Here is a 14,875-nt window from a genome sequence, read left to right as displayed (position 1 = left end):
GTGCCTCTCAGCCATTTTAGACTCCTCTATTGAAAATTCTCTATTTAGTTCTGCAGCCCACTTTTTAATTGGATTCTTTGGTGTTTTGGAGACTTGCTTCTTGAGTTCTTTGTAAATTTTGGAAATCAGCTCTCTGTCAGATGTGGGAATGGTGAAGTTCTTTTCCCATTCTGTGGGCTGCTGTTTTGTCTTGTTGACTATGTCCTTTGCCTTACAGAAGCTTCTCAGTTTCAGGAGGTCCCATTTATTAATTGTTGATCTCACTGTCTGTGCTACTGGTGTTATGTTCAGGAAGCTGTCTCCTGTACCAATTCATTCAAGGGTACCAGCCACTTTCTTTAAGAGGTTCAGTGTGGCTAAATTTATGTTGAGGTCTTTGATCCATTTGGACTTAAGTTTTGCGCATGGCGATTGACATGGGTGGATCCACATTCTTCTACATGCCAGCCTCCAGTTATGCCAGCACCATTTGTTGAAGATGCTTTCTTTTTTCCATTGTATATTTTTAGCTTCTTTGTCAAAGATCAGATGTTTATACATGTGTGGGTTAATATCAGGGTTTTCAATTTGATTCCATTGGTCTACTTGTCTATTTTTCTGCCAATACCAAGCTGTTTTCAGGACTATAGCTCTATAATAGAGCTTGAAGTCAGGGACGTTGCCTTGTTGAACAGGGTTGTTTTGGCTATTCTGGGTCTTTTGTTTTTCCATACAAAATTGATTATTGCTCTTTCAAGGTCTGTGAAGAATTGTGCTGGGATTTTAATGGGTATTGCACTAAATCTGTAGATTGCTTTTGGCAGGATTGCCATTTTTACTACATTGATCTTACCTATGCAAGAGCATGGGAAATCTTTCCATTTTCTGTGGGCTTCTTTAATTTCTTTCTTTAAAGATTCAAAGTTCTTGCGATACAGGTCTTTCACTTGTTTGGTTAGCATTACCCCAAGGTATTTTATGTTGTTTGTGGCAATTGTAAAGGGTCATGTTTCTCTGATTTCTTTCTTAGCCCTTTTATCATCTGTATATAGTAGGGCTACTGATTTTCTTGAGTTGAACTTGTAGCTTGCCACTTTGCTGAAGGTGTTAATCAGCTGTAAGAGTTCCCTGATAGAGTTCTTTGGGTCATTTATGTAAACTATCATATTATCTGCAAACAGTGAAAGTTTGACCTCTTCCTTCCCAATTTGTATCCCCTTGATCCCCTTTTGTTGTCATATGGCTCTGGGTAGAACTTCAAGTACAATGTTGAAAAGGTGTGGAGAGAGTGGACAGCCTTGTCTTGTTCCTGATTTCAGAGGAATTGCGTTGAGTTTCTGGCCATTTAGTTTGATGTTGGCTGTTGGTTTGCTTTATGTAGCTTTTATTATGTTTAGGTATGTTCCTGTTATCCCAAATCTCTCTAAGACCTTTATCATGAAGGGGTGTTGGATTTTGTCAAAGGCTTTTTCAGCATCTAGTGAGATGATCGTGTGATTTTTGTTTTTCAGCTTGTTTATATGGTGGATTACATTGATGGATTTTCGTATGTTGAACCATCCCTGCATCCCTGGGATGAAACCTACTTGATCGTGGTGAATGATTGTTTTGATGTGTTCTTGGATCCGATTTGCCACTATTTTATTGAGTATTTTTGCATCAGTGTTCATGAGGGATATTGGTCTGATGTTCTCTTTCTTAGTTGTGTCTTTGTGTGGCTTGGGGATCAAGGTTATTGAAGCTTCGTAGAAAGAGTTTGGCAAAGACCCTTCTGCTTCTATTGCATGGAATACTTTGAGAAGAATTGGTATAAGTTGTTCTTTGAATTTCTGGTAGAATTGTGCACTGAGGCCATCTGGACCTGGGCTTTTTTTGGTTGGGAGACTTTTGATGACTGCTTCTAATTCCATAGGGGTTATAGGTCTATTTAAATTGCTTATCTGTTCTTGATTTAATTTTGGCAAGTGATAGCTATCCTGGAAGTCGTCCCTTTCCTTTAAATTTTCAAATTTTGTGGAGTACAGGTTTTCAAAGTATGACCTGATGATTCTCTGAATTTCCTCAGAGTCAGTTGTTATGTCCCCCTTTTCATTTCTGATTTTGTTAATTTGAATGTTCACACTGTGCTGTTTGGTAAGTTTGGACAAAGGTTTGTCTATCTTGTTGATTTTCTCAAAGAACCAACTCTTTGTTGCATTGATTCTTTGTATTGTTTTCCCAGTTTCTACTTTATTGAGTTCAGCCCTCAATTTCATCATTTCCTGGCGTCTACTCCTCCTGGGGGAGTTTGCTTCTTTGTGTTCTAGAGCTTTCAGCTGTGCTGTTAATTCTCTAGTATAACTATTCTCCAGTCTCTTCATGTGGTTACTTAGTGCTATGAACTTCCCCCGTAGCACTGCTTTCAAAGTGTGCCATAAGTTTGGGTATGTTGTGTCTTCATCCTCATTGAATTCTAGGAAATCTTTAATTTCTTTTTTTATTTCTTCTTTGACCCAGGAATGGTGCAGTTGTGCATTATTCAATTTCCATGAGTTTGTAGGTTTTCTGAAACTTGTGTTGTTGTTGAATTCTAATTTTAAAGCATGGTGGTCTGATAAGATGCATGGAGTTTTTCCAATTTTTTTGAAGCTGCTGAGGTTTGATATGTTGCCATGTATGTGGTCGATTTTTGAGAAGGTTCCATGTGGTGGTGAGAAGAAGGTATATTCTTTTTTATGTGGATGAAATGTTCTATACATGTCTGTTAATCCCAGTTGGGTCATTACTTCTATTAGACCCTTTACTTCTTTGTTGAGTTTCTGTCTGGTATTCCTGTCTAGTGGTGAGAGTGGTGTGTTGAAATCTCCCACTATAAGTGTGGATGCCTTTGTATTTGGGGCATAGATGTTCAGGATAGACACTTCATCTTGGTGGATTTCACCTGTGATGAGTATGTAATGACCTCCTTCATTTCTTTTGATTGATTTTATTTTAAAGTCGAATTTGTTAGATATTAGGATTGCTACCCCTGCTTGTTTCTTGGGTCCATTTGATTGGAAAATTTTTCTCAACCTTTAACTCTCAGGTAATGTCTGTCTTTGAGGGTGAGGTGTGTTTCTTGTATGCAGCAGAAGGATGGGTTCTGTCTTCGAATCCGTTCTGCTAGCCTGTGTCTTTTTATGGGTGAGTTAAGGCCATTAATGTTGAGGGATATTAATGACCATTGATTGCTCATTCTTCTTTGATTTGGAATGGTTGTTGTTGGTGGAATTATGTGTCGAATTTCACCTCTTTGTTCTTTTGGCTGTTGGTAGAGAGGGATTCTCTAATGCCTATGTTTTTCTGGTTGTAGTTAACTTCCCTGGGTTGGAGTTTTCCTTCCAAAACTTTCTGTAGGGCTGGGTTAGTGGATACGTTTTGCTTGAATCTAGTTTTGTCATGGAATATCTGTTTTCTCCATCTATAGTGATTGAGAGCTTTGCTGGTTATAATAGTCTGGACTGGCATCCATGGTCTCTTAGTGTTGGTAGAATATCTATCCAGGAACTTCTGGCTTTCAGAGTTTGCATGGAGAAGTCAGGTGTAATTCTGATAGGTTTGCCTTTATATGTTACTTGGCCTTTTTCCTTAGCTGCTCTTAATATTCTTTCTTTATTCTGTATATTTGGGGTCTTGATATTATGTGGCGAGGGGACTTTTTTTGTGATCCACTCTATTTGGTGTTCTGTAAGCTTCTTGTACCTTCATTGGCATGTCTTTCTTAAGGTTGGGAAAGTTTTCTTCTATGATTTTGTTGAATATGTTTTCTGCCCCTTTGAGGTGGTTTTCATCACCATCTTCTATACCTATTATTCTTAGGTTTGTTGTTTACATGGTGTCCCATATTTCCTGGATGTTTTATGTTAAGGATTTGTTGGGCTTAAGATTTTCTTTGGTTGATGAGTCCATTTCTCATAGTGTATCCTTAGCACCTCAGATTCTCTCTTCCATCTCTTGTATTCTGTTGGTAATGCTTGTATCGGTAATACCTGACTGTTTGCCCAGCTTTTCTCTTTCTAGCCTTTCTTCAGATTGTGTTTTTTTTATTGTCTCTATTTCAGTTTTCAACCCTTGCACTGTTTGCATTGTTTCTTGCAATTTTCGGTTTATCTTTTCGTCCATTTGTTGCATTTTATGAATTTTTTTGATTTGCTTTTTCTTCCAGTTCTTGTAATTTTTGGTTTTTTTTTCTTCCATTTCTTGCATTTTTTGGTTTGTTTTTTCTTCCATTTCTTTGAGGGATTTTCCTATATCCTCTTTTAGGGCCTTTATCATTTTCATGAAGGTGGTTTTAAGGTCATTCCCTTCTGCTTCATTTGCTTTGGAATGTTGGAGTCTTGCTGGTGTGGAGTCTTTAGAATCTGGTGGTGTCATATTTGTTTTTCTGTTGCTGAGTGTGTTTTTATATTGTCTCTTTCCTATCTCTTCTTCTAGTGGGTGCAGAAAGAGCCCCTTACTGGTCTGGTGGTTAGGGGACCAGAGTTCCCTTTTGGTGGGTGCTAGTAGGTCCAATAATCTGGTAGTTCTTCTATTCCTCGTCCTCGTTCTGGACCTGTGGGTAGAGAAGAAGACCAGGAATCTGGGGTGCTTAGCCTCCCACCTGATCCCCTGGTCTCTTTGCTGGATCTGCTGGTTTCCTGGTCTAGTTGGTGGAAGAGAAGACCTGGAATCTGGGGTGCTTGGCTCCTGCCGGGATTGGAAGCTCTGTGCAGTTCTCAGGCAATCCCCAGGTACTGGAATGCAGGCCTGGATGCAGGGCCTGTTGTACCTGGTCCTTCCTCACCAGCTGGTCCCCTGGTCTCCCTGGATCTCCCCTCCTTTTAATATTGTTTTATCTAGTGTTATAATTAGTGAGAAATTATGCAGCATTTCTTTGAATTTGTATATACTTTGAAGCATTTGTTATAACTTGGATATCCATATATTAAACCTAAGGAAAAATACTAGATGTACTTTCCATCCCAACAATGCCTTAGCTTAACTCTCAGGAGATCCACATGCTTCTAACATGCTATACTGGCTATGAGAGTGTATTTCATGGTACAGTCTGAAAAGTGACTTCTCATTAGCATGCCTTATAGTCAGTACATATAAATACACAGTGCACTCTTTTACATAGCTCCTGTATGTGGACGTGTGCATTTGTAAAGCAATGGTAAAGAAATTCTCCAGGTGCGGACCTTTCTCCCTACCCTGATTGAGTAAGCTCCCTCATGCTAGTGCTCAGCTTTGTCTGCAAAGTTAATGAGTACACACGAACATGCATCAGCTCTAGCACCTTCCTCTAATTGACTTGAAAGCACTTCATTCACCTTTGCTTTTAAGAGCATTCTAGAAACCAAAGCCAACATTAGTAAATGCACTGAGTGATAAAATATCTTACTAAAATTGTAATCAATGGTTATAAATATTGAATATGTGAATGAAGTGTATTTTTATAAAGCAAGAATTAAGCGTCCTGGGAAGAATGCAGTGCTCCTGCAAGAGTGCTGTTATGACCCTCTCTGTGAGTCAAGGTGTGCCACATATTTCTAGAGTGCGACGTGCAGGCTTTACATTCAGTTGTCACAGGTTCTAGAATCATAAGGTGACTGCTGCTATGATGGTTAATATTTATGTCTTACTTCAAGGGTTTCTAAAGAGTTCTAAATATATCATCTTCCCTAATGATTGCAAAAATTCAAGGACTTAGGCATAGTGCCTTTTTAGCAAGTCTGTGACACACATTGCAGACCTAAAGACTGGATTATGATTTTGGTCTAGTTCAGGGTTCACTCTTTTATAGCTAGCCCTATTCTTAGAATGGAAAATACTTCAGTCAGGAATATTGCTCTGTCAAAGCCATAAGAATCAACTGAGTGAGAAATAGAAATGTTTTCTTTGCAGGCCTTCCTGTCAGGCTGACTGTTGACTCTCATTTCCCTTTTCCTGATTTCTTCTTCCTTAAAAACCAGCAGCAGGAGAACTTTTTTCTAAAATGTCTTCTAGGACTCCTTAGGGCAACTTGTGTGTCTCTTTTAGGGCTTAGCCTTGGAGGATCTGTGCCCACAGATGCATAGCTTTGAATTGCAGCAAGACGAGGATCTCACACACACACACACACACACACACACACACACACACACACACAGAGAGAGAGAGAGAGAGTCTAGGGTCTGTGCTCAAGAATGCATAGTTTTGAATTGCAGCAAAATGGAAATCTCTCTCTCTCTCTCTCTCTCTCTCTCTCTCTCTACACACACACACACACACACACACACACACACACACACACACACACACTGCACAAACCTAAAACATCCACTCAACAGCAACAACAAAAACAAACCCCACACTGTAGAATTTTTAATGTGCCCCCTTGGAATAGCAGTTTGCTTTCCTGGCATGCATTTGACTTCCAAGTCCCTGTCTGAAGTCTCTTACTTGGTGAGCTGATGTGCAGTTTCAGTTGGCATTCCTCTTCCAGGCAGGATTTTGAAGGGAACTGTCCATTATGTCTCAGAATTCCTGAATGGACTGTCACATTGTTAGGTAGTTAATCAGGTTAATTCCAAGCCAGTTATAGTACCCTGCTCTGAAAAAGAAACTCCATGTGTCATGTGCTTTTAATAACTGTTCACTTTCTATCTTTCAAAAATAATACCCTATCCTTATACTTGTGGAATTTATAGAATAAAGACATAAATACTCTGTGTATTCTGTGATCTGGTACACTGTGATCTAGTCTTTGCTTATGTCACCCCAGAGCTAAATTGCATTTAGAGAGGATAATCAGATGATTCTGTGCTAAATGTGGGGCCTCTTAATTTGTCCTTTCTCCCTTAGCGGCCTTCAGAATGTGAAGACAATAGTATGCCTACTGTGTACAACCTCGTTCCCATCATTAATGACCAGTCTCAGTACATTCATCATTTAGAAGCTGAAGTTAAGTTCTGCAAGGTAAGTTGCTCATTAAGACTTCAATGTATTTCAATTATACCTATATTGAAGTTTGCTGTTCTTTGTTTCCATGTTTACTGCGATGTACTGAAAAGGACTGTTCCTATATGGTACTCTTCATCATGCCATTTCTGATTGTTTAACTCCCTAGCAGTCCTTCTTATTGTTTTGTTGGATGTTGTCCATGGTCAGCATTAGCAAGAGTCACTAAGTAGTTCAGCCGGTTCTCCCAGGTTCCTGCCTTGAGTCCCTGCCCTGACTTCCTTCATTGCTGTAAGTCATCAGGAAGTATGAATTAAATAAATCCTTTCCTCTCCCAAGTTGCTTCTGGTATTTCTCACATACCAGAGACCTAACTAGAACAGTAAGCCTTTACTGTGAGGCCTTGTCTTTATGACTAGAAGTTAGGCTGTTTTTACAGTTTGCTTTTATGATAAACATCAGGGAAACATTCTTCTATGCACTTGCAGTTGTCACCTCATTTGTCTTCTGCTTTCCTTAGAGAAGCCTTAAATTCTGTGGGTTGAATTTCTCCACTGTTGCCTGGGCCCTGTTGGTATGGTAAAGCATTGGAGGGGGCATGGCGCTGTCTAATCCTGAGTCCCTTTCACATTTCACTGTGCATGTGCACTGGGGGTGGGGAAGGTGGAGGAGACTAGGATTGTGTGCTGATTATCCCACTGCATTTAGGCCTTGATAAAGCTAGTGTCTATATGTCCTTGAAAGTGTTTTCACCTGAGGTAGGCCTTGTTACAGAGAACATGGGCTCCTGGGCATATTTCACAAGTGCTGCTTTGCCCCTTTCTGGCATGCGGATTTATATCTAGGCTTTATTTTGAGTACTTGATAGTCATAGAATTAAAACTCTGAGGGGTTCTTGATCTCCCTAGAGTTCTGAAATCTTAAAGTTTTGGAATTTCCTTTGTAAATACTGGCTTCTGCAGAGGTTTCTTCTCAGGTACTGCAATTTAAAGGATGTTTTCTCCAATTTGGAGGAACAGCTTTCTCTGTGACTTTATTTCTTAGTGGGTCTAAGAAGAACTTTGATTTTCAGACTGTTAAACTTTTTTATTAGAGAGATTGGGTCGATATCCTCTAAGCTCAATTATATGTCAGACAGAGAACTGGAATTTTGAAACTATTTTTCAAATTACAACATTTAATTACAGGTTTGCTTTTTTCCCCCTAAAGTAGATAAAAATCTGCATATTTCGTAATAGCTTTTGATTATAGTAGCAATGACTATTAGGTTACACATTCATATATTTGAGATTTTTGTTTTCAGAAAGTGAGGTGCCATTCAATAACTATTCAAGTCATGACTTCTTTAATTCCTTATATACTGCTAGGCCAATGATGTATATAAACTAAGAATGCTCAAACATTAGAACATTCTGCTTCATTTGTGGTTTTTCTGGACACTGGTTCATAGACACTGAAATTTCTATGATTTGTCTCTCTTTCCATTTAGTCCTCTCACATTATTGACAATTGACTTTAGTAGTAATTTAATTTTCATCAGTCTGCCTCACTTAAAAGAAAATCTCTTAGATAATCATGTTAGATAAGACTTTTCTCTAGTCCTTGATTCCTTGAAGAAACAAACGTCCAGAAAAAGAACTCATTTGTGATATGATCATCAGCAGGTTTTCAACCATCCAGCAAGTAACCCAAATACTTGATAGTATTGCCTAATTTAATGTTGGTTTCCTTTCCTGCCTTCATATAATTGTTGTATGTCAGGAAATTGATAGTGTAAGTCTTCCATAATTTATTTCACTCTAGATTCCATAGTAATTAATAAATATGAGTATTGCTTACAGGGCTTTAACATATTTTGATTTTTGCTTTTTATAGGATGAATTATCTGGAATGAAAAATAGGGTACAGGTAGTTGTACTTGAAAATGAAAGGCTCCAGCAAGAACTGAAATCTCAAAGACAGGAGGAGACACTGAGGGAACAGACACTTCTGGATGCATCTGTGAGTGGTGTTTGTAACCACAATCTTTATCTTGAATGTTTCTTCCTACCCTTTATCCCAGTTATTCAACTTTGTCCAACCTTTTGATATAAAATTGTCAGCTACAAAGTTCATACTCAAGAATCATGAAGTTGAGTTACAAAGAATAAGAAGCAAAACAAAACAAAAACTCATAGTATTTTAAGTAAGTTGATTATTTTGTGTTGGGTTACATTCATGGCTATTCTGGGGTTCATAGGGACTATGATGCGCAGATCAGACTTACCCTGCCCATTGCTTTGAAGTTTGATGTAAGTGTGATGCTCAAATTTGCATGGTGCCTCAATGTTAGGATCAGCTGTGGTGGAGTGGATCTGCAAGTGACAGAACAGGTGCCCGGAAGTCCAGTTTCTCCTCTGAGCATGCTCTTGCGCCTTTCCCATGCAGAAAGAGGAACTTGCAAGCACAGAATGTGTAATGTAGGAGGAATTGTACTAAATCCAGAAATGGTTCAGAATCTTATCCAGCTCTTTGACCCTCTAAAGGTTTTTCTTGAGCTCTAAGATCTTAGTGTGACAGCAGCATAGTGTAGTGAAAGAACTCATATCCGTGAGGCTGAGACTCAAGAGTTTTCCTCTGTGGTCCAGATGGTATTTAGTAGGTAGTTTATTGAGGCTTGCATGGCTTAACCTCAGAGATAATTAGTGATTTGAGAAGCTTTATTCACATCAGGGTCTACAATAGGAGCTCTTGGGTTCCATTCCCCTAGAGTTTGCTTTTCCCGGTCTGGTTGGGGCCTGGGAATATAAGCTTCAGGTTGCCTATGGGATTCTAGTGTCAGTGGCCAAACTTTGAAGAAGAGTGGGTAAATTATCTTTAGAATTCTGTGACGCAAAATTCCTGGAATTATATTTAAATTATGTTTAAATTTAGTATCTTCTTATAATTTATCAAAGATACTCTTGTATTAGAAGTTTTTTTCACACTTTTTCCATGGCCCACAGCGGATTATAGCCTGTTCTTCTTTGAGAGACAAGTTGTACTGTTGAGTGATGCCTTTTTCTTGTCAGTTGCTTTGGTTTTCCCCCACCAGAGGCCTGGGCTCTGCCACATTGTAGTCCCCAAATAACACACAGGACACTGTATTAATTATGAAGCTGTTGGCCATTTGCTTGTTTCTTACTGGCTATCTCTGACTTAAGTATTTACTCCATAATTGTTAATCTAAGTATTTCTCTTACCGGAGAAAGGGTCCGGACTTCTTATCCCTATGGTGGCTACATCATGACTCCCTGTGTTTCTCCTTCCCAGAGTCCTCCTGGACTCCTAGTCCCACCTATCTTGCTTCCCAACAGTGCTTTATTGACATATACACAGGACTTCCCCATCATTATGCCTTCTATGGGAGAGTTTCTTTTTTTTTATTTATTATACATATCAACCATAGTTTCCCTTCCCTCCTCTCCTCTTGTTCCCTCCTCCCACCTCCTGTCTACACCCACCCCCCCCACACACACTCCTCAGAAAAGGTAAGGCTTCCCATGGGAGTCAACAAAGCCTGGCTTATCAAGTTGAAGCAGGACCAAGCTCCTCCCCACTTCATCAAGGCTGAGCAAGGCATCCCACCATAGGGAATGGGCTCCAAAGAGCCAGCTCATGTGCTAGGGACAGATCCTGGTCCCACTGATAGGGGCCCTACAAACAGACTACGTATATAAATGTCACCCACATGCAGAGTGCCTAGATCTGTCCCATGGAGGCTCCCTAGCTGTGGGTCTAGAGTCGTGAACTCTCAGGTCAGCTGTATCTGTGGTTTTCCATGGGAGACTTTAGTACTTGCTGGTTGTAGCTTACTTTGTCCTTTGTGGGGTTTTGTTTTGGGGTTTTATTTTTTAATTAAGTGTTATTAGTAAATCAGGTCTACTAAGAAGAATATGTGAGAGTCTTGATGATGTACTTAGATATCGTCTACTAAGAAGAATATGTGAGAGTCTTGATGATGTACTTAGATATCGTCTACTAAGAAGAATAGGTGAGAGTCTTGATGATGTACTTAGATATCGTCTACTAAGAAGAATAGGTGAGAGTCTTGATGATGTACTTAGATATCATCTGATTTTGGTTTTGAAGCTTTCTTGCCCCAGTCTGACTCAGTGTTTAATTTCTGATCCTTGAGTCGTGTGTGTAAGAATTTGCTGTTGAGAAGCATCTGAAAACTCACCAGTGAAGACATGATTAGTGTTTCCATTTGTTTTTCTGTTTCCTTTTACATTTGTGACAAGTTACTTACCCTTTGATATACAATTATTTTGAAGCTTTATATAATTAATATTGGTGGTTAAAAATTCTATCTTAGTACTTATAATTTGAATGTCAAATTGAAAAAGACATACACCCTATAAAAAGTACTTGGGAATAGCCCATTTGAAAAATAGTCTTGTGCTTTCCTTAAAACTATAAAATCACTAAGCAGAGTCAGTTATTCATGGTCTTCAATATTTATAGAGTGGCGAAGAAGGGGGGGGAGAGGAAGTGGAGTGAGAGAGGAAACCAGGCAGACAAGTGACTACGAGGGCAGCAGAAGTGAGCGGTGCATGGGGGAGGGAGTCATGGCACAGCACATCTGCCTGGCAGTCTGAGCAAAGAGTATTTGCCAAAAGAAAACTACAGTCATGATCTTAGGATGAACAGGGTTCCAGAGAGGTTTTGCTGTCAATCTTACTCATTCACATGAAATGAAAAGCGCTGCAAAGATTGAAATGACTTGTAGGTATGGCAGCTGACCCTCTTAGTCTTCTGGAGTATCCACTTACAGAACAGTTTGCCCCTGCTTTTTTCTTGGGTAGATAAACAGGTATTTCACCAGTGCATACTGTAGTCCAGCTAAGATTAATAAGATTATTAGGAGATCTTAACTGTCAGTAGGTTAAGAATATTTTTTCTAAGGAAGAGTAGGACTTTTTAGTGACACAAATGTTTGCACTAAATCTTAGCAATGGTATTGGTTAATTTGAACTTAGATTTCCCAGTGTTGTGCAATGTCCTCTTTTGTGAATAACTGAAAGTGACATAGTAATAACTATCATTTGTCCTGACTGCATGGGTTTGTCAGGCACTGTATCAAGCCTATTATTTATCTTGTATTATTTCAGCTTCACAATAACTCTATGAGGCAGGTTACAGTTGAACTATGCAGTAGTTAAGTAATCTAAGTAACTGGTATACCATCACAGAACTGGAAAATGGAAAAGCAAGGACTGGAGCCCAGAACTGTGGCTCCTGAGCCCATTTCCCTAACCTGGTATTTTGCTGTGAATGTACATAAATTAGTGAGAGATGTTCATACTGCACTAGACCTTATTGACATGAGACTCCTCCCAGGGAAGGGAGGAGTCTTCTTTGTTCTCCATCTTATCTATGCACTTGTAGGCTAGCCAACAAGACTTGGAACTTTTTCCTAGTTGATGACTTAGATGTTATAGAAAAATGGTGATCATATTTTATGACTAAAACTATACAGGGCTAGAGGGATGGCTCAGCAGTTAGGAGAACTAGCTGCTCTTCCAGAAGACCTGGGTTCGATTCCCAGCACACACATGGTAGCTTATCAGGAGAAATGAGCAATGCATGGGGGAGGGAGTCATGGCACAGCACATGGCAGTCTGAGCAAAGAGTATTTGCCAAAAGAATGTGCACATGGACATGTTCACATGGACATGCCTGCAGGCAAAACTCCAGTAGACAGAAAATAAAAATAATAAATTATTTTAAGAAAACCATAAAACTAAGTATATGCCATTCATTTTTAAATCATTTTTTAATTCTTATGAAATTTCCCTTCCAGGAAAGTTTTCTCTGTACTTAAAAGGTATAATAATACCTAAAAGGTATAATAATATTAAAATATGTACTTATTAGAAATTTTGGCATTTACTCAAAGTATGTATAAAATTTCTGAGTTATTTTCTTTGTTAATGTTTCTGACAATAAGTAAAGATGTTTTCAATTATTTTAAGGATTAAAAATATATTGGTTAAATACTATTCAAGTTTTTAAAAGCTATGTGTAGAAGACAAGCACTTATTCTAAAGAATAATAATATTTTATATCATGAGTCAGCATCTGTAGCCTGTGTGTTTTAGCCAGTTTCTCTAGAGGAGATTAGTGCCCTCATTCGTTGCTGACTCCAGAGCACCTTTGAATATGAGCAATCTAGCAAGAGCCAGACCTACTTACACAATAGGTTGCAAATTTTTTGCCTGGGACCCCTCTTGATTGTCCGGTTTCCTCTTCTCTCCCCTTCTGCTTTACCTCTGGTAATAGTGAGCTTTCTATGAACACTCCTGAGGGCGCTGTGCTCATTTCCTCTCCAGGTTTTCTTGGGAGGTGGCCTCTTTCTGTAAGTTTTTCCCATCTAAATGGTACAACAGGACCAAAACCTTTCCAGAAACTAATTTGGATTTCTGATTTCTCTTAACATCCTTCCTGTATTCTGGTTTAGTCCTCATGTGGAGATATTGCAGTGTCTTTGAGAACAACTGATATTTTCTTGGCTTGAAGAGCTATGATCCTAGAAAACTCAATGGCCACCAAAGTCACCCAAAGCCAGTGGCTTTCAAGTTCTTGTCTAGGAAATTAAAATGAAGATCATAGGTCACAGAGGGTCAGCTTTAGAGAAAAAATTATTAGGTTTATAGGTGGGATAGCAGGGAGGAGAGAGAAGGAATAACAGGGAGAGGTGAGATTGGTGTGTTTGGTGTGTGTGTGTGTGTTTGTGTGTGTGAGACAGAGAGAGAGAGAGAGAGAGAGAGAGAGAGAGAGAGAGAGAGAGAGAGAGAGAGAGAGAGAGAGAACGCAAAACCCAAAAAACTCCTGTATAGTAGGAGGAGTTCTACATGAGGTACCATCATATCAAACACGTCAAACTTCAGACTGGGGCTTTTTAAAGAAAGTCTTGCAGAAACTGGTGTAGGTATGAGGAGGGGGCCAAGATGGAAGTGTAGTTGACCGTACTTGGTCCTCCGGCACACCTGCTGCCCAGAACTTACCTTTCAGACTCCTAATTGTCTACTTTGGAGTGTGTTTTCCCTCAAACTGTAAACTCCTTGGAGCTAAACTTTTGTATTCCAAGTAATTAGCACAGTTTTTTTAACATAATACACATACACATGTATACACTTGTATGCACCCAGTAGGTCCTGTACACATGTCTGAACACAGTAGGTGCTGTATACATGCTGCACTAAACTGAGCTTGCAACAGAATATGGAGTGGAATTAGCGCTGTTCTAGAATGTCGTTGGCCACATTGCAGATCAGTATGACACTGCCGCATGTAACTCAGGGCCTCGCCTTCTCTATGAGTACTGCATCCTTTGGTGCTCAGCAAAGGCTCAGGGATTATTGGTCGCTCTAAACTAATATAAGTGTGGTAGTCCTTACCGCCCCCATACATTTCCCAGATTTTTAAAGTACTTATCTCCTTGAATGTTGAAAGCAGATTATAGGTTCATCTAGGTTGACCAACTGTGAGCCAGCATTTAGTGTTTTCAATGAAGAACAATAACCTGCCTTGCTTCTAATTTTGTGGTGATGTGGGTTTCTGTTTCCACATGGCAATGGCTGTTCCTGTTTGCTTATGACACATTTTATCTATATGCCCTGTCCCCACCACTCCTTTTTGAGTCCCTGACATGTGTGGCCCATGTCACTTGTGTTTGCTGCCACATGGGTTCTATTTTTCTTTCCTTTTTTTGGTACTGAAAATGGCACCCATGCATTAGCCTCTATGAAATACGGAAAATGAAAGACAAACTGAGGTTTCTGTTGAGAACAGTGAATACATAGGCATCCAGGCTTCTCTCTGGCTATTTGGATTATTCTCTGTACATGTGGGCACTTGACCCTGTTCCACCCATTTCCAGCAGAGCCCTAATAGCGTGACCATGCAAAGTGATGCTGGACTTAGAGCCTCAGCA

At 39.5% G+C, this 14,875-nt stretch overlaps 1 protein-coding gene across 8 annotated transcripts in view; it reads left to right on the top strand.

The window, feature by feature from the left end:
- The window catches only part of Sdccag8 (SHH signaling and ciliogenesis regulator SDCCAG8), a 196,834-nt gene that overhangs the window by 13,731 nt on the left and 168,228 nt on the right, over positions 1–14,875 (top strand). For all 8 annotated transcript variants that reach the window (XR_002384506.2, XM_021231888.2, XM_040738916.1 and 5 more), the window contains 2 exons: positions 6,823–6,936; positions 8,794–8,919. Coding sequence is in view for 7 of the 8 variants with exons in the window: in XM_040738916.1 (XP_040594850.1) it covers positions 6,823–6,936; positions 8,794–8,919 (240 nt within the window). In the remaining variant the exon portion in view is untranslated. The remainder of the gene's footprint in view (positions 1–6,822; positions 6,937–8,793; positions 8,920–14,875) is intronic.

This window comes from Mesocricetus auratus, unplaced genomic scaffold, assembly GCF_017639785.1.
Source record: "Mesocricetus auratus isolate SY011 unplaced genomic scaffold, BCM_Maur_2.0 Super-Scaffold_100676, whole genome shotgun sequence".
In the NCBI taxonomy this organism is placed as follows: domain Eukaryota; kingdom Metazoa; phylum Chordata; class Mammalia; order Rodentia; family Cricetidae; genus Mesocricetus; species Mesocricetus auratus.
Note: the sequence above shows the minus strand (reverse complement) of the source record. Positions and strands in the feature narration are given on the sequence as shown.